The sequence below is a fragment of the Citrus clementina genome, unplaced genomic scaffold (assembly GCF_000493195.1).
Source record: "Citrus clementina cultivar Clemenules unplaced genomic scaffold, Citrus_clementina_v1.0 scaffold_3, whole genome shotgun sequence".
Classification (NCBI taxonomy): Eukaryota; Viridiplantae; Streptophyta; class Magnoliopsida; order Sapindales; family Rutaceae; genus Citrus; species Citrus x clementina.
In genome coordinates, this window is record NW_006262339.1 from 23493289 (window position 1) to 23512268 (window position 18980).

Consider the following 18980-nt stretch of genomic DNA (forward strand, 5'->3'; position numbering starts at 1 on the left):
AATTTAGAAATTAAACATAAGACTGTAAATGTAAAGTAAAATGAGTAAATTAATATAAAACCTAGTAAATGATTTATTATTAGTAAATAAAACAAAAAATTACAAATATAACATAAAACTCATAATTAAACATTAAGTACAAAATAAAACAAAAAGTTTAGAAATTAAACATAAGATTTGTAAATAGAAAATAAAACAATTAAACTGATATAAAACTAGTAAATTGATGTATTATTAGTAAACAAAACTAAAATTTACAAATATAACTTAAAATAAGTAAATTAATATTAACTGTAAAATAAAACATAAATTTTGAAAATGAAACAAAAGACTTGTAAATAGAAGATAAAACAAGTAAATTACTATAAAACTGATAAATTGATGTATTATTGGTAAATAAAACAAAAATTTACAAATATAACATAAAACTAGAAAATCAACATTAAGCGCAAAATAAAATATAAATTTTGGAAATGGAACATAAGACTTGCAAAAGGAAGGTAAAATAAGCAAATTAATATAAACTAGTAAATTAATGTATTACTGGTAAATAAGATAAAAACTTGCAAGTATAACATGAAACTTGTAAATCAACACTAACTATAAAATAAAACATAAGACTTGTAAAAGGAAGGTAAAATAAGTAAATTATTAGAAAACTAGTAAATTGATGTATTACTGGTAAATAAAATGAAAACTTATAAATATAACATAAAACAAGTAAATCAACATTAAGTGCAAAATAAAACATAAATTTTGAAAATGGAACATAAGACTTGTAAATGAAATGTAAAACAAATAAATTAATATAAACAAGTAAATTAATGAAATACTGGTAAACAAAACAGCAACTTGCAAATGTAACATAAAACTAGTAAATCAACAATAACTGTAAAATAAAACATAAATTTTGAAAATGAAACATAAGACTTGTAAAAGGAAGATAAAATAAGTAAATTACTATAAAACTGATAAATTAATGTATTACTGGTAAATAAAACAAAAACTTGCAAATATAACTAGAAAGTAGTAAATCAACATTAAGCGGAAAATAAAACATAAAAGCTTGTAGATTATGCCTAAAACTTATGAATAAAAGATAAAATAAGTAAATTAATAGTTACTATAAAAAAAATCACAATTGTAAAATTAAAACTCGTTATAATATTTATTAATTTTTTATATTTAAATTGAATAACGTTAGTTTTGTATTATATAATACATGTGATGTTTTTATTAAGGATGAAATTTATGCTCAAAATCGGAGTTTGGAAAAAAATTATTTTAATATCTTTCATAGTTGTTGTAAAATGAAGTTATTTTGCATCTTTCTGCACTTCTCAACAACAACTTTAAATGGTCTCCAAATAGAAATAAAAAGTTTGAAACTATATAAAATATGCATAATATATAAAATTAGATATAATTTTATTGATATATCATATATGTGTCTAGTAATAAAAGAATTTTTTTTTAATTTTGTTTTTACTTGATCCACATCAAGATAAATAATTGCGCTTAATTAACATGTGTAATAAATAGATATCATTATAGAAAATGAGGAAAAAAGGTATACAAATGTCCTAGAATAAATATAGAATTTATGGTAACCAATTCAATAGAACTTATTCCACTTTTTTTAGTATAACTTTTTTGTTTAATTAAAAAAAATATTTTTTTGGATATGAACAAAATATTTTTCACTAAAATTCTATAGAAACAATATTAATTTTTTGAATAATTAATAATCTTGTCTGAATTTACTGATTTTACTTTACATTTACTAACTCTACGTGTAATTTACAATATTTATATCTATTACGGTATTGACGCCTTAATTTTCATTACGGCAACGAAACAAAATTCTCGTCCACTCATTAGATTAGGAGAAGCAAGAAGAGAGGAAAAAAATTAAATAGGACAAAGAGAGAATTCTTATCCCGTGGCAAAACCTGCGCCTTAAGAACGAGGGTGCAAGTTCTAATCTTATTATTTCCATCTATACTGTAATAGAATTGTGATACGATTGGTACTTTAGTTTATTTATTTTTAGTTTTATTTTATTTTATTTTGAGTAGTATAAAATATTTTCTAATAGTGTGTTAGCTGTTTGTGGTTGAGTGGGAATTATTTGTGGGGATTGTGATTAGTTAGTTGCTTATTTTCATAAGATAGTTGGACTATGATATTTTATATAGATATCTCTAACTCATAGTGAAAAAATATTGAACGATTATAATTTTATTGCAACTTGATTGCCTGTGGGAATTTATTAGTTTCTTGCATAATTAATCAATACCTTTTGAAGGTGTGACTTTCCTAGAATTAGCCCCATTTATAGTCTATTTTTGCTATTTCATTTGGTTTCTTCTTTTTATTGTGTTTATATCATTTTGGTATCTGAACGAGACAATGAAGGAGAAAATCGTTAAAATGAAGCGACTGAAAATGATACATAATTGATTGAGGCTATGATTCTTGAACAAAAAGAATTTTCAAAGAAATTATCGTGCACGATGGGTGAAATATCAATTAAATTAGGTGAAAAGTTGAATTCATCTTCAACTGTTCGTAATGTCAAACATGTAGAAGAAAATTCTTCATCTTTCGTTGAAATTCGAGATCTTGAATTTCAACGATCAACGATCGCTGATCTTGAATTTTTAATGATCATGCAAAATATCGAAGTCTTTTGAATTTCAACCAAAGATGTCGCTATATTATGGACTGAAAAGAAATTTTCTAAGATCAACATGTCACAGTATTGTTGGAGATCTTGATTTTCAATCAAAGATGGAGAATTTTATTCTAATATTTGACATTACGGACACTTAAATTACCCATCATGCACGACAATTTCTTTGAAAATTCTTTTCGTTCAAGAATCATAGTCTCCTTTAATTTATGCATCCCTTCTAGTGACTACTCTCTATTGCAAGTATTTGTTCCTTCGTTTCCTTGCTCTATACGAAAATGATATGAATATTCAAAATGATGCTGACACAAATGTTTGTAACAAGAAATCAAATGAATAAATAGGGTTAATTCAAAGAAATTCAGACTTTCAAAAAGAGTGATGGTATGCTTAGGTGGAATACTTGGTTTGTATCCCAACTTATATGTCACCAATATAATTTTACTATTTAAATTAAAAATTATAAGACTTATAATTATTTATCACTTGAACCAATTAAATAGTGATAAATCATTTGCCACATCAATTGGAATACAAACTAAGTATCCTAATTAAATAAGTATAGCATTATTGCGCCATAAAATATTAGCTATTCGAGAAACCAATGAACTCCTGCATACAACTCAAGTTGCAATAAAATTATAATAATTCAACTATTCTTCATTATGACAAAATATCACAGTCCAACTATCTCTTAAAAATAAGCAACTAGACTAATCACAATCCTCATATATAATTCGCATTCAACCACAACCGCTAACCCTCTACTAGATAATATTTTATACTAATTAAATTGAATAACTAATACAAATGAAACTAAAATATAAATAAAATAACGTAATGATCGTATCAAATTGACTTAGTTAGACGTAGTGTAAACACATAATATAAAGAAACAAATAACAGTCTGCTACTTTCAACTAATTAAAGTCAATAAACATGTTCAATGATAATGAGATATTATTTGTTTACGCTAAGTCTCACCTACATCAATTCTAAAGCGCATATATATATATATATATATGCACACACACTTTAGTGACACATTCTACTATTTTCACATCCCATATTTTCATCTGATCAAAATCTCTCGTCTATTGAACTGCTATGGCTTCTTCTTGTTCTTCTCATTCTCGAAACAATAAATGTGATGTTTTCCTTAGTTTCAAAGGAGAGGACACCGTGATAACTTTACTAGCCATCTCTATTCAGCTTTGTCTCAAAAAGGTATTGACAACGATCTAAAGAGAGGAGATGAAATTTCACAGTCTCTTGTGGATGCAATTGAAGCATCAAGCATCTCAATTATTATTTTCTCAGAAAGCTATGCTTCCTCAAGTTGGTGTCTGGATGAACTTTTGAGGATCCTGGAATGCAAGACCAATTACGGACAGATTGTGATACCGGTCTTCTATCGCGTGGATCCGTCACATGTGAGAAAGCAAAGTGGGAATTTTGGGGATTCATTTTCGAAACTGGAAGAACAATTTCCAGACAGGATGCAAACTTGGAGGATTGCATTGACGGAAGCAGCCAATCCTTCTGGCTTTGATTCTCATGTCGTTAGGTAACAATAATTCTCTCTCTCTCCCCCTCTCTCTCTATATATGGTCTTGCTAAGTTACATCATCAGTAACTTATAGTAAACGTCACTCATGAGCTCCCAAGTGTCTTACAGGCTGCCATATTCTTGAATTAGGTGACTGCTTATGGGCTGTATTATTATGCGGTAGCTTGCCTGTATATATTTGTCTAATTCTAGTACATTAACTGAGATACTAATTAATTATTATCAATTATTGATAATAATTAATTTAATAGAACAAATAAATAATTCTAATATCATTTTTCCATTAATATCAGGTCGTTGCCTTGGATATTTTAAGACAAAATAATCAAAACTCTCTTTTTTTTTTTTTGGATTTGAATAATTTTCCTCACATGTTTCAAAATCTTATCAATGGAGTGATTTACTGCACCAGTGATAAATTCATGAATAAAGTAACAATTTTTCAAAACACGTTGGGAAACTGATTAATTTATTAAAATAAGATGGGGTTTCTTCATTTTACTCTGTTTTGTTTGATTAAGTTACAGCAACGTTAACCTCTGCGTTAAATTAGCTAACACTGCATGGACACAACTGAAAACATATTCTATTAATTTGTCTCCTTTTCAAATACTTGAACTTATTGCTATTATTTTTTGCTAGGCCTGAATCTCATCTAATTGAGGAAATCGCCAATGAAGTTTTGGAGAGGCTAGATGATACATTTCAAAGTGAAAGCAAAGACCCGGTTGGAGTAGAATCTCGCATTAAAGAAATTGAAGCATTATTAGGCACTGGGTCGACGGATGTTTACAAATTAGGGATTTGGATTTGGGGCATTGGTGGTATAGGCAAAACAACAATCGCTGGTGCTATTTTTAACAAAATCTCAAGACATTTTGAAGGTTCTTACTTTGCTCATAATGTTAGAGATGCAGATCAAACCGGTCGATTACCTCACTTGCGACAGGAGCTTCTTTCTGCATTATTAGGTGGTGAAAATGTGAAGAACATTCCAAATACTGGGCTCAACTTTCAAAGTAAAAGGCTTACTCGCAGGAAGGTTCTAATAGTTTTTGATGATGTGAATCATCTAAGACAAATAGAATTCTTAATTGGACATCTTGATTGGTTTGCATCTGGGAGTCGAATAATAATAACAACAAGAGATAAACGAGTTCTATCAAGTTGTTGGGTCAATCAAATATACCAGGTGAAGGAATTAGGAGGTGTTGATGCACTTAAGCTTTTTAGCCGATTTTCTTTTGGAAGAGACCATCTTGACGCAAGTTATGTAGAGCCGACGAAGAAGATAGTAAAATATGCTCAGGGAGTTCCATTGGTTCTTTGGGTTCGTTTCTATTCAAAAGGAGAAAAGAGGAATGGGAAAGTGCAATACGGAAATTAGAAAACGTTCCCCACATAGAGATCCAGGCAGCTATAAAAATAAGTTTTGATGGTTTGGATGACCATGAGCAGAATATTTTTTTGGATATTGCATGTTTCTTGAAAGAAGAGCGTAGAGATCAAGTATTAAGTTTTCTAGATGCCTGTGGCTTCTTTGCAGAAATGGGATTACGCGTTCTTATCGATAAGTCTCTAATAACGATATCACACTCCAACACAATAACAATGCATGACTTGCTACAAGATATGGGAAGAGAAATTATCCGAAAAGAATCAATCCATTATCCAGGAGAGCGTAGTCGATTGTGGCATCACAAGGATATTTATGAAGTTTTGACAAAAAATATGGTGAGCAACAACAGGTTCTCAATTCTATTTTTTTCATGTCAGATTTAGATTAATATTTTGTCTAATTTTTTCTTTTTGAATAAAAGTAGAACTAATACGGTTTAGAATTAATGGAAGAATGAATATAAAGGAAAATCTGTAAAAAAACTGATTTAGTTAAATCGATAATGCGCCCCGCTTAGTTCTTAATTTTTTTATGTTAGATTTAGATTAGTAAATTTTATTTGGGTGCTTGTAGAAAGAAACTTAAAAACAAAAACTTTCTAAAAGCATCGATGAGAGAGGAAGTCATAAGATATTAAACGATATTTAAGTGCTTCCAAATTGGAATTTTTTTTTAATATGGTTCAATTTAATTGATGTATTTATAATTAGTATTCAATTGGGAATTACCTGAAAAATCTACTTCCAAATCTACTTATGCTCAATTATTATATAATTGAGAAGGGAAGGAGGAGTCCCAGCTTAATTTGGGTAGGCCTGGAAGCCTGGGAGTTTCTTTCAATCGATAAGTTGGTGAAAATGTTAACGTGAGTATAAGTAGACAAATACTTGCATGTATATTAAATGTATGCACACCCACCCTAAATTAAATGTATGCGGTTAGGCTTAAACCGGTGACCTCTTGCATCTGCTGCAAGAGTTAAGCCACTTGAACTACCTTTTAGGAATAAACTAACCATTATCCATGTTTATTAATTCTTTTAGCCACGTTAAAAATCTATAGAAAATTAGGGAGTTTTTCAGATTTGCTCTCCCGTAGACAATTATTTTCCTCTACTAATAATTTTTCGTACTTTCAGCAATAATATTTTTTACATCATTATATAATCTCTTTACATTTAAGATCCTGCAACTAAATAAGCAATTAATTGGAGGCTTGATTGAGTGATCTTAAAGTAGAGTTATTTGACAAGTCAATTGATTTGAAGTAGTAGGAGCTAAAAAAATCCTGTAACTAATAATAAAATTTTAAAAAATTAATGTCCAGTGATGGGGTTATAATTGCGTGGCATCATGCAAATAAAGCATATATGTAATATTATGTTGGGGTTATAATTTAGATTATATTTTCAAGAAATCAAAGTTTGATGGGGGGTTATGGTTGCATAGCAACCTGTAAATAAAAATAATTTATTGGGATGTTGTAAGGTAATATTACAATTTGGACATTAAACATTTTCTTTAATTTTTCTATTCTATATTTGCTAGTAGCTCAACAGAAACTAATAGCAATATAATATTTATTTTTGAAAGAGAAAATAGATAGATTCACTAATTAACAAAAATGAAAACTGGATTGCGAGTTAAATGAATCAAGTTCTATCTTCCAGAAACAACCGCGTTTTGGAGCTGTAAAGCTTCATTAAGCTCACGTGCCTCTCAGCTGGTTCTTAACAGAAAACGAATTGATCAAAACGACAGAGCTTGAGTGCGTTTTGTGTATCAGTTTAAGTAACCACGTGAGGAAGCATGTGACGAAGGCTATTCAGAGTTCGTTAAGGTTGTTAAACCACGTGTCAACGAGCTGCTCATTCTGGAAATCAAGGAAGCTACCCAAACAGAGTATAAAGGCTGGTTTTTGGGGAGATTCAAGTACCAATTCATGAGTCTTGCTGAGAGGGTTTTATGAGAGAGAAAGTGTAAACTTGTTCTCTGTAAAGTCTGGTGTAAGGTTCTGTAACGATCTCCATTACTGTTTCAATAAAGCTCATCTTGAGGCTTCTCCCGTGGATGTAAGCTGAGCATTCCATGCTCAGCTGAACCACGTTAATCTTGGTGTCTGTGGTTCTTTTCTTGGTTCTTGTTTCTGTTTCTTGTTCGTGTTCTTAGTTCTTGTGCTTTTTGATTCTTGAGTGAGTTTGTCTAAATAGATCTTGGGTGTGTGCAACTTGTATTGACTAAATCACAAGCATCCTAGGGCAGTGGTAAGTTTAGCTTGGTTAAAGGCTTGCTGATTCACTACATGGATGCTAGTAAATGTCATGTCCATTTGTAGGTAAACGTTCGTAAATGGCATGTCAATTCATAGTTTATTTGTTTAATACTACTATATAGTTGTATCATTTTGTTTATTTGTAACAATAAATATATATTTGAATTATATAAATTGGATTTTAACTTATTGATTTTTTATTAATTATTAGGGGACTGAAAAAATTGAGAGCATCTGCTTGGATATGTCTAAAGTGAAAGAAATTTATTTAAATCCTAATGCTTTCGCAAAGATGCGTAAATTGAGATTTTTGAAATTCTATAGCTCATCAATCAACCCTAAGGAATATGAATAAGAGCTATTAAAACAAAAAAAAGAATAAGTTTGAAACTAAGTACAATTAATTGAGAGATGAGGACCGAAAAGATAAATTCAGAGATAAAAATTAAAATATCACCCTACTTATAGCTGGCAGTTATGAGTATTAAAGCACATAAGCACGTGTGTTGATAAGTATGGTGTTCGTGTGGAATTTTCAGCTAAAAGTCTACAAAGCAGTGGAATTAATCAATCATCGTGGAGTGCACGGTGCTTGGACAATGAGATGAAATTGAAAAACTATCAAGGAACTTGAAGGAAGGTGGGTAGGGATGACAAAATTCTCCACGGGTTTGGAGCTCCATGGAACTCCACCCCAAATGAGGAAAATTTTTAATAATTTTTGGGAAATGAGGTGGGGAGTGGGAGAAAAGTAATCCCCAAATTATTAACGGGGTGGGGTTTGGTATTGCACTCCCCACCCCACCCCCACCCCAATCCCCATTATATATAAATATGTTTTTAATTTTTATTTTATCAACTATAATGTCAATTAATAATTTTTTAATTTTTATGTAATATAAACATAATATGAGTAAAAGAAAACCCTACAATATTTTTTTAACTTTAAAATATTATTATATTTTCTTTTCTCTTTTAAGGTGCTGCTCTCTTTAAATATTTTTCACTTTTAATATCAGTTTAAAATATTGTTTCAAACTTTTAGAGATTTTTAAAAAAATTTAAACACTTTATAATATGGTGATGATTTTATTTTAAGTCTCTAAGTTTTAATTTACTAAAATCATATTTTTATATTTACTATAAAATAAGTAAATGGGGAATGGGGTGAGGATGGGGGAATCATTCCCCACGTGGGGATTCCCCATCCCCAACTCACTAAATTTATTGGGGAATGGGGTGGGGAATGGAGGCAAAAAATTTTAATGGGGTGGGGAATGGGGTAGGCATCCCCACCCCCACCCCGCCCCATTGCCATCCCTATTCATGGCATCGATTTATTCTACAGGGTCACGCACATTTGGTTCAAAATCTCTCTCTCATCAATTCAACTGTTTCTGTTGATTATGGCTTCTTCTTCTCGAAACAACAAGAAGTATGATGTTTTTGTTAGTTTCAGAGGAGAGGACACCCGCGACAACTTTACTAGCCATCTCTATTCTGCTCTGAGTCGAAAAAATATCCAAACTTTCATTGATGACCATATTAACAGAGGAGATGAAATTCCAGAGTCGCTTGTGAATGCAATTGAAGCATCAGCCATTTCAGTTATCATTTTCTCTGAACGGTATGCATCTTCCAGATGGTGTCTCGATGAACTTGTGAAGATCCTCGAATTCAAGAGAGAGTATGCACAGATTGTGATTCCGGTTTTCTATCGGGTTGATCCATCAGACTTGAGAAACCAAAGCGGGACTTTTGGGGATTCATATTTGAAGCTTGAAGAAAGATTTAAGGAGAATTCAAAGAAGCTGCAGAGCTGGAGGAATGCTTTGAAGGAAGCAGCCGGTTTGTCTGGTTTTTATTCTCAGAACTTTAGGTAATTAAATTTCTTTTCTTCTAATTAACTAATTACCAGTAGATCTGCCTGTTTTGTGCATCTTTCTCCACAAATTCCTGCTTTATACATGCTGTGCTTGCTGATATCTAAGTCATACGTAAATTTGTGGTATTGATCTTTGACCGTCCCGATATTTTGAGGTTAGTATCCGTTTAATCTCTGTCTTTTTAAAAATACTTTAAAACATTTTTGTCGTTAAACTATTACCATTCATGTCGTTACTTTTTGCTATTTTTGATTTGCTTTTCCAATATTACCTTCTTATAATAACATTTCTTTTTTTTTTTATCAATAAAAAAAATTAAATTACCAATTTAACTCCAAAAATAAAATAAAAACAAAATATATATATTATTTTCTATGGAAGCTCACATATGTAAAAAAAAAGTAATATTGTAAAAAAATTAAATTACCAACTTTTTTGGACATTAATAAAAATTAATATATTAATCCTCAGCAGAGTGTTTCACAAAAGTTAATAGGGAAAGTGACATCTATACCCCAAGGTTTGGGGAAATGGTCATCAACACTCCCAAGTTTTCAAAGAGGGACACCAAGACCCCCTTTTGACCATTATATCCTTTATCTCTATTTTCCCAAAAGAATTAACTCTAATATTTTACAATAAATAGAAATATAATATTAAAATAAATGTAATAATATATACATTTTAAAATAATTTCAATATTTAAAAATATTTTAATATTTTATAATCTATTAGATATATTTTATTATATTAAAGTAAATTTTATGATAAATAGAATCGTAATATTAAAATAAATGTATTAAAAAATTAAATTATTTTAAATATTACGTAAAACAATAATTTTAACAATATTAGTATGTGAGAATGGTTTTAATTGTAGAATGTATTTAATGCAAATATTTATTTAAAATCTCTACAATGAATAAAAATATTGTTAAAATAAATATAATAATTTACATATTAAAATTTATTAAACTATTAAATATTTTATTATTGTTAGTCTACTGCATAGATTACATTATTTATATGGTATTTGCATTTACTAAAAATTTTAATGTCAATTTTTTAGAATAATAGAGGTAAAGGGTATAATGGTCAAAAGGGGGTCTTGGTATCCCTCTTTAAAAACTTGGAGGTGTTGGTGACCATTTCCCCAAACCTTGGGGGTGTAGATGTCCTTTTTCCAAGTTAATATATATATTTTTCATTTTTATTTTATTTTTTGGGGATTAAATTGGTAATTTACTTTTTTTATTAATGTCAAAAAAATTATTATAAAAGGGTAATATTGTAAAATCAAGCCAAAAAGAACAAAAAGTAACGGTATAGGTGTCAATAGTTAACGGTAAGGATATTTTGAGATAAATTTTTAAAAATACAGGAACTAAAAGAGCACTAATCTCAAAATATAGGAATTAAAATAGCTTTTACCCTTTAAACTCCTATAAAATAATTTTAACATAATTTATCAAAATGATATTTATGTATTTGATTGGGTGCTCTCCCCCTTTTGTATGTGAACTTACTGCTATTTTATGTATTTAATAGGCCCGAATCGGAACTTATAAAGGAAGTTCTTAATCAAATTTTGAAGAGACTGGCTGAAGTATTTCCTCGTGATAACAATAACCAGTTGGTTGGAGTAGAATCAAGAGTTGTGGCAATTCAATCTCTGTTAGGTGCTGCACCTCTATTAGGGATTTGGGGCATTGGTGGTATAGGCAAGACAATAATTGCTAGAGCTATTTTCGATAAAATCTCTAGTGATTTTGAAGGGTCTTGCTTCCTTGAAAATGTTAGAGAAGAATCACAAAGATCGGGAGGATTGGCTTGCTTGCGACAAGAACTTCTTTCAAAATTATTGAAGCATGAAAATGTCATTCTTGATATTGACCTCAACTTTAGAAGGCTCAGCCGCATGAAGGTTCTGATTGTTTTTGATGATGTCACTTGTTTCAGACAAATAAAATCCCTAATCAGAAGTCCTGATTGGTTCATGGCAGATAGTCGAATCATAATAACAACAAGAAATAAACAAGTGCTTAGAAATTGTAGTGTCAAAGAAATATATGAGATGAAGGAATTGCGAGATGATCATGCACTTGAGCTTTTTAGTCGACACGCCTTCAAACAAAACCATCCGGATGTAGGTTATGAGGAATTGTCAAGTAGGGTAATACAATATGCTCAAGGTGTTCCATTAGCTCTTGAAATTTTGGGTTGTTCTCTATTTGAAAAAGAAAAAGAAGTTTGGGAAAGTGCAATAAATAAATTGAAAAGATTTCTCCATCCGAGTATCCAAGAGGTACTAAAAGTAAGTTATGATGGTTTGGATGATAACGAGAAAAATATTTTCTTAGATGTTGCTTGTTTCTTTAAAGGTGAGGATGTATATCCAGTAATGAAGTTCCTTGATGCAAGTGGCTTCTACCCAACAACAGGCATAAGTGTTCTTGTTGATAAGTCTCTCATTGCTATTTCATATAATAAGATAATGATGCATGATTTGCTACAAGAATTGGGTAGAGAAATTGTCCGGCAAGAGTCTATTAATCCTAGAAACCGAAGTCGATTGTGGCATCATGAGGACATCTATGAAGTTCTTAAATATAATATGGTAAGCATTTTGTTGACAATTATTATTTTGGAATAATCTAGCATTAAAAACTTAGATATACAAATATTTATATCATAGAATTAATAGAAGTGTGTCGATGATTGCAAAAAAATAACAATTAGATGATATAGCAATAAATTTCAAACCACGTCAACTTGTATATATAGTTGTTTGTATACATTTTACTTGTTTACACAGTTTTTATGTTTACTGTATTATTATGTTTCTTTTACGTTGCCAATTAAGAGTTTTACCACTTAGCAATAACAATATACTTGAATTATGTCAATTTGATTTTAACTTTATGGTCTTTTATTATTTATATTAGGGGACAGAAAAAATTGAGGGCATCTGCTTGGATATGTCGAAAGTGAAAGAGATGCATCTAAATTCCGATACTTTCACAAAGATGCCTAAATTGAGATTTTTGAAATTTTATCGATCATCAATCAATGGAGAGAACAAATGCAAGGTGTCTTATTTGCAAGGCCCTGGATTTGCTGAAATGAGGTATCTTTACTGGTATGGATATCCATTGAAATCTTTGCCTTCAAATATTCATCCAGAGAAACTTGTTTTACTTGAAATGCCTCATAGCAATATTCAACAAATTTGGGATGGTATCCAGGTATGTATATCTTTATATACTAGCAGGTTCAAGAGCCTTTTTTTTTTTTTTTTTTTTGGTTCCAACGCACATCTATACACAAAACCCTAGCCATTAAATTATAATTAATCTAAACTGACTAATATTGATACTGTCTAAAGTATATAGATTCTGTTTAAAACAAAAAATGATAGATCTGGAGATATAGTTATTCTCCCTCTTATACCTCTCCTTTTCGATTCTTTCTCCCCTTCATGGATTCTCTAATATATATGCAATGTTTAAGTAATGAAGGATATAAAGAACAACATGAAGAAGATAAATTTAATTTTGATTCATTTTAAACGATTGAAATGCCTAGTTTATACAAAATGTTTAATGATATAAAAGTTAGTAATCAATCAATCATAAATCAGAGATTCATCTTTCACACACACACATACACACACACATATATATATACTAGAAATGTTCTAATCCGGAATTTTAAATTGCGGGAACGTCCGGAAAAACACATAAATCATATGGTTTAAGCGCTTTAAGTTGTAAGCCTTTAAAACCCCACGGTTTTAAAGTTTTCCCCGACTTTTAAGATTCCGGACCAGAAAATTACTGTATATATATATATACATATATATATTAGTCAAATATATTCTTTTCAGGTAATAATGTTTAATTGTCATTTGTGCTAATTAATGATTTGTATATCTTGGTCTATTATTCGTCTCAGCAGCAGCATCATGGTAAGTTAAAGCAGATAATTATCTCTGCCGGCAATTTTTTTACTAAAACTCCAAAGCCCTCGTTTATTCCATATCTGAAAGAGCTAGTTATCCTCAATCTAAGAGGATGCAAAGGCCTAAAGAAGCTTCCAGAGATCTCATCACTGAGTAATATAGAAAAGATAATTTTAAGTGGAACTGCAATTGAAGAACTGCCATCATCCGTGGGGTGTCTCTCTGGGCTTGTACTCTTGCACCTTCAAGCTTGTAAAATGCTGAAGAGTCTTCCTTGCAGCCTATTTAAGTTAAAATCTCTAGAAGATCTTAATCTCTGTCGTTGCTCAAATCTAAGGAGATTTCCTGAAGAAATTGGAAACGTGGAGGCTTCGAATAGTCTGTACGCTTACGGAACTGCTTCAAGTGAAGTACCGTCATCTATTGTCCGCTCGAACAACTTTCGTTTCCTAAGTTTCAGGGAAAGCAGGGGTGATAAGCAGATGGGCTTGTCATTGCTTATCTCATTGTCTTCAGATGGCTTGCACAGTCTAAAATCTTTATGCCTACACAATTGCGGCGTCACAAGGTTACCTGAAAGTCTTGGTCGGTTATCCTTACTAGAAGAATTGGATCTAAGGAGAAACAATTTTGAGAGAGTGCCAGAAAGCATCATACAACTTTCTAAGTTGAATTATCTCTACTTAAGTTACTGTCAGAGGCTTCAATCCTTACCAGAGCTTCCATGCAATCTAATATTGTTGTATGCAGATCATTGCACCGTACTGAAATCAATATCAGGTTTATCAGGTTTAACATGCTCGAGGATTGAATATAATTGTCAGTATTTTGACCTGCGTTGTAATTTTAAATTGGATCGGAATGAGATTAGAGGAATTGTCGGAGATGCTCTGCGGAAAGTTCAGCTTATGGCAACTGCAAGTTGGAAAGAAGTACGGAAAAGGGTGTGTCTTTAATTCTCTCTCCTTTAATTAATTGTATATTTCTTTATTTAAATTAAAGTTAACAATTAATTTTTTTTTTTCAAATTATGAATATTGTGATACAGATATCTTATCCAGCTCTTGAAGGTTATGTCATTTTACCTGGGAATGAAATTCCCAAGTGGTTTAGGTTTCAAAGTGTGGGATCTTCTTCTTCTATAACCCTGGAGATGCTAGCCGCAGGTTGCTTCAATAAAAACAGAATAATCGGCTTTGCTTTTAGCGCTATTGTAGCTTTTTGTGTTAAAAGGTTAACAGCTAAACTGTTCTGTGAGTTCAAATTCAAACCCAAAGATCGCGATCCGCATGTCATAGAGACTAGTTTTCAGCTATTTACAGATGTGGAGTCAGATCACATACTTTTGGGGTACTATTTCTTTCGTGAAGAGGATTTTAATATTCTTCCGGAATACTATTGCAGTCTTGAGGCAGTCCAATTCTATTTTAAGGAAGCTTTTTGTTTTGAACGTTTGGAGTGCTGCGGGGTGAAAAAATGTGGGATCCATTTATTTCACTCCCCAGATCCAAGCGGAAGTTTCAAGTGTAATGAAGAAGAGAAAGAGGAACCATGACCCAAAAGATTGAAATATTCTTGAAGCACATCCATCGCCATCGCAGCTGCTACTTTTCAGTAAATAAATAAATCTTCCCATATATATAAGCCTTGTTTTCAATTCTTTCGGTTGTGTGCTCAGCTGGTAATCTGGTATGATACTACTATAAAAATGACCACTTTTTTCTGCCTCTAAAGTTTTATGAATAATTTAACTGTCACATTTAAGTAGAGCTTTTACTAAAAAATTTAAATATTTGGTTGTCAATGAGAATATTTATTACACTACAAGAAAAAAAGAGATAAGACAACATGAATTTAGCAACGTGCATGTTACGTATGTTGCAAAATCTGATATTTGACAACATTCCAAGACTGCACGTTACTAAAAGTTACTAAACGTTTACGTTTAATAGCATGCTTCTTCGCATGTTGTGAAACATATTACTGCAAGAGTCTTTTGAATGTGGCGAATTTCATAGGTCAAATGACAACGTACAAACTAATCACGTTGTTAAAAGGTTTATCTTCAACAACATTCTAAAAGGTGTGTTGTTAATAAAAATGCACCACAACTAGTTAAAATTTAATTTCAATCAAATTTAAAAAAAATAATTAAACATTAATTTATAATAGCGAATTAGTAATCATTTATATTATCTATTTAGTTTTTTAAATTATTAACCATATATTTATTATCTAACTATTAATAAATTAGTAAAAAAATGCAATTCAAAATTTTAATTTATTACTGTAGAATAAATAAAAAATAAAAAATACAATTTAATATTTTATTAGCAGAAAAATGGCTTTGCTATTGTTGATAAAGTGATAATAGGGTAAAACACCAGTCTTTTAATTTAAAATTTTAATTTTCTTTTTTGAATAGTTATGTTTAGAACACCACTGTCGATACTTGGGAAAATTCAGAGATTCCCTCAATTTTCTTTTCATCATCAAACACATTTCTCCCTTTCAAATTCACCAATCTAAAACCAAAATCTAATTCCCTCTTTCAATCGAAGCAATTTGAAGCTATGAAACTCAATTTTAGTTGCTGGAAAACACATCACTACAAGATAAAGAACCTATAGTGATAGGAACATGTGTAATGGTTCTTGGTCTCCGTCTTTTATTTCACATAAATATGACAAACGTGTGATAGAAAATTTTTTATGTCAATAAAATATGATAAAATCATGATAAAAATTTGGTATATCATAATAATATGACAGATTTGTAATAAATATTTAAATTACCATAAATTAATGACTAGTCTATGATAGAGATTTTGGTACTCAAGCCATTTGAAATAAGTTTTTATTGCGTTTGATTTAAAATTTTAAAATGATTTTATTAAACAATAATAAACTTAAAAAAGGTAGCATTTAGGGAAAAGTAAATAAAAAATAAAAAATGAATAAATACAAAACACTATCGGTTTTTCTTCTAAGAGCATCTCCAAAAAACTATTAATTTTACTTTTCAAATATATATTTGCTTACTTATGTGACAAATAGGAGAGTAAAGAAATATGTTATTCTCCAAAAGACTCCTCAAATAGAAATAAGTTAATATTATTTTAATCAAATAAATATTTTTTCAAAGGAAAAATAAATGGTAATTAAAGTACTTCTCTTTCTCTTTCCAATACAAAATAATAAAATATAAATTGAAGAGGGAGAAATTAACTCTACAAAATTTAAGAGAGGAAATAATTTCTTATTTGAAGAATCTCAATTGGAATGTCTTTTAGAGTCTTAAATATTGATGTGGCTCTTCAAATAACTAATAACTAATAAAATCTTATTTGAAAAGTTTTTTTGGAGATACTCTAAGTGTTTAGCCAAAACTCAAACATCTCTCCCTCCCACACAGCCTCACTCTCGTAACAACCCATCCACCAGCACCACCGTCGATTTTGTCTCATCTTCTCGTTGATTTTGTCTCATCTTCCCATCGATTTTGCCTCATCTTCCCATCGATTTTGCCTCATCATCCGCCATCGATTTTGGCCATCACCGAGATCGATAAGAAGAACCCATCGACCGTTTGCTACCACCGTTGCTTTTCAAAACCCTAACTGAAAACCCACTGTTGAGTAAGCTCAATTTTTCGACTAACGCAGGTAATTATTATTCATATCGTCTTTTGCATGTCAATTTAATTAAAATTTCTTGTCAAATTTGAACTTTAAAGGTGTAGTTCTAAGCCCTAAAGGTTTATCTGAAATTTGTTTGCTGTGTTGGAAAAATGGACTTTTTCCTGAAATTTATGTATTGAAATTTACTAATTTTTTGAAATGAACGAAAACTAAAACTATAGAATTATATCGGTTTTGTTGTTGAGTGCGACTAGTCACACGCATGTTGACATTTTGTTTAGTCTTCAAATTGAGGATTCGATTTTTTTCTTCTCAGTTCTTGCGCAGTTGATCTTCTTTATTGGCCGAGGGTTTTGTACTCCACTTCGATTGATTAGTTCTCTCTGATTAATTAATTATTTAGTTACTTCATTTTAATTTATATTTTTTCATATCTAAATTTTATCTCACATTCGGTTGCTTTAAGTTTTTTTAGGATTATTTTTGCTTGCTTTTCAGACCTGACCTATTGTTAATTTTATTGCATTCTAGAAAATCCTATTTTACTAATAGTATTGGTATTTTTTGCTTTGTAGATTATATATCGTATTTATTTATTTATTTTTTTGGTTACTGAAAGCAAGCACTATGCTTTTAAGAGCACCATAGTAGCTCCTTGAGTGACTAGAATATTTTACTTTGCTTGTGTAATTTGGTATTAGATTTTTATTAGTTTTTGCTTGGAATCTATTTATCTCTATCTTTTATTTGAAAATTATTGTTGTTACTTGTGCTAGATCGAAATCATATGCCAAGTGATTCTAGCAAGCAAGTAGCTTGTTGCTACATTTTATTTTTTTATCGTTATTATTTGGATTAAGAGATTCTGATTACTCTTTTAGTTAAATATGATGAAGGAAAAATTTAGTTGACTAGTGCAGATCAATTGCATTGAAAAGAAAGACTAGCACTGCAATACTTAAAATCTCTATTATCAAAAGATGTAATTGTGTGTTGGTGAAGAGTTTTTTTTTTGTTGGTTTTAAACCATCTGGTTTCCGGCGACCGCATTAGGCCTCGACTAATCCGGATTCGGGGTGTAGTCACAGTTAAGGCTCCTTACCCCTCCCAAATGGTGTGTTTAGTGGGGATCGAACCCGAGAGCTCTTCCCACAAACCCAGCCTACGTTGCCAACTGAGCCACAACCATTTGATTATTGGTGAAGAGTTTTAGTTACAAGTGATTTGTGTTACCTTACTTACAACAGTTGTACTTTCCTATTATCAATTATATTAACTATACATGTTGATGTTATCGCAGCTAGCACAGTGGACTTGGCCCATTAAGACTTGATTCTTTGAGAAAAAGTGACATGTCAGCTTCATGGAAATTTTTTGGAGCAAAGACTTCAGTAGATAATAATGCTACTTTTGAGGTTAGCTTGAATTTTATGCTCTGGTTTTATATGCATTTAGTTATTGTACAACTTTTGTTGCAAAGATCTTATCTACTAAGTTTTGCTTACTCACTGATGAGTAGGTTATAGCAAATTTATTAGCAGGTTACAAGTCATCATCT

At 30.6% G+C, this 18980-nt stretch overlaps 3 protein-coding genes across 3 annotated transcripts; all 3 read left to right on the top strand.

The window, feature by feature from the left end:
* Positions 1-3802: 3802 nt before the first annotated feature.
* LOC18046449 (TMV resistance protein N) lies at positions 3803-5652 on the top strand. The gene is made up of 3 exons (XM_024187161.1): positions 3803-3922; positions 3964-4262; positions 4908-5652. The coding sequence occupies exons 1-3, from the start codon at positions 3803-3805 to the stop codon at positions 5650-5652; spliced, it is 1164 nt and encodes a 387-aa protein (XP_024042929.1).
* Positions 5653-9307: 3655 nt separating this feature from the next.
* LOC112099717 (TMV resistance protein N-like) lies at positions 9308-9818 on the top strand. The gene has a single exon (XM_024187162.1). It carries the CDS (start codon positions 9342-9344, stop codon positions 9816-9818), a length of 477 nt encoding a protein of 158 aa, XP_024042930.1. The 5' UTR covers positions 9308-9341.
* A 1094-nt stretch (positions 9819-10912) lies between these two features.
* LOC18046450 (disease resistance-like protein DSC1) lies at positions 10913-15337 on the top strand. Its single transcript, XM_024187163.1, has 5 exons — positions 10913-10932; positions 11370-12438; positions 12767-13066; positions 13776-14726; positions 14831-15337. The coding sequence occupies exons 1-5, from the start codon at positions 10913-10915 to the stop codon at positions 15335-15337; spliced, it is 2847 nt and encodes a 948-aa protein (XP_024042931.1).
* The last annotated feature ends 3643 nt before the right edge of the window (positions 15338-18980 follow it).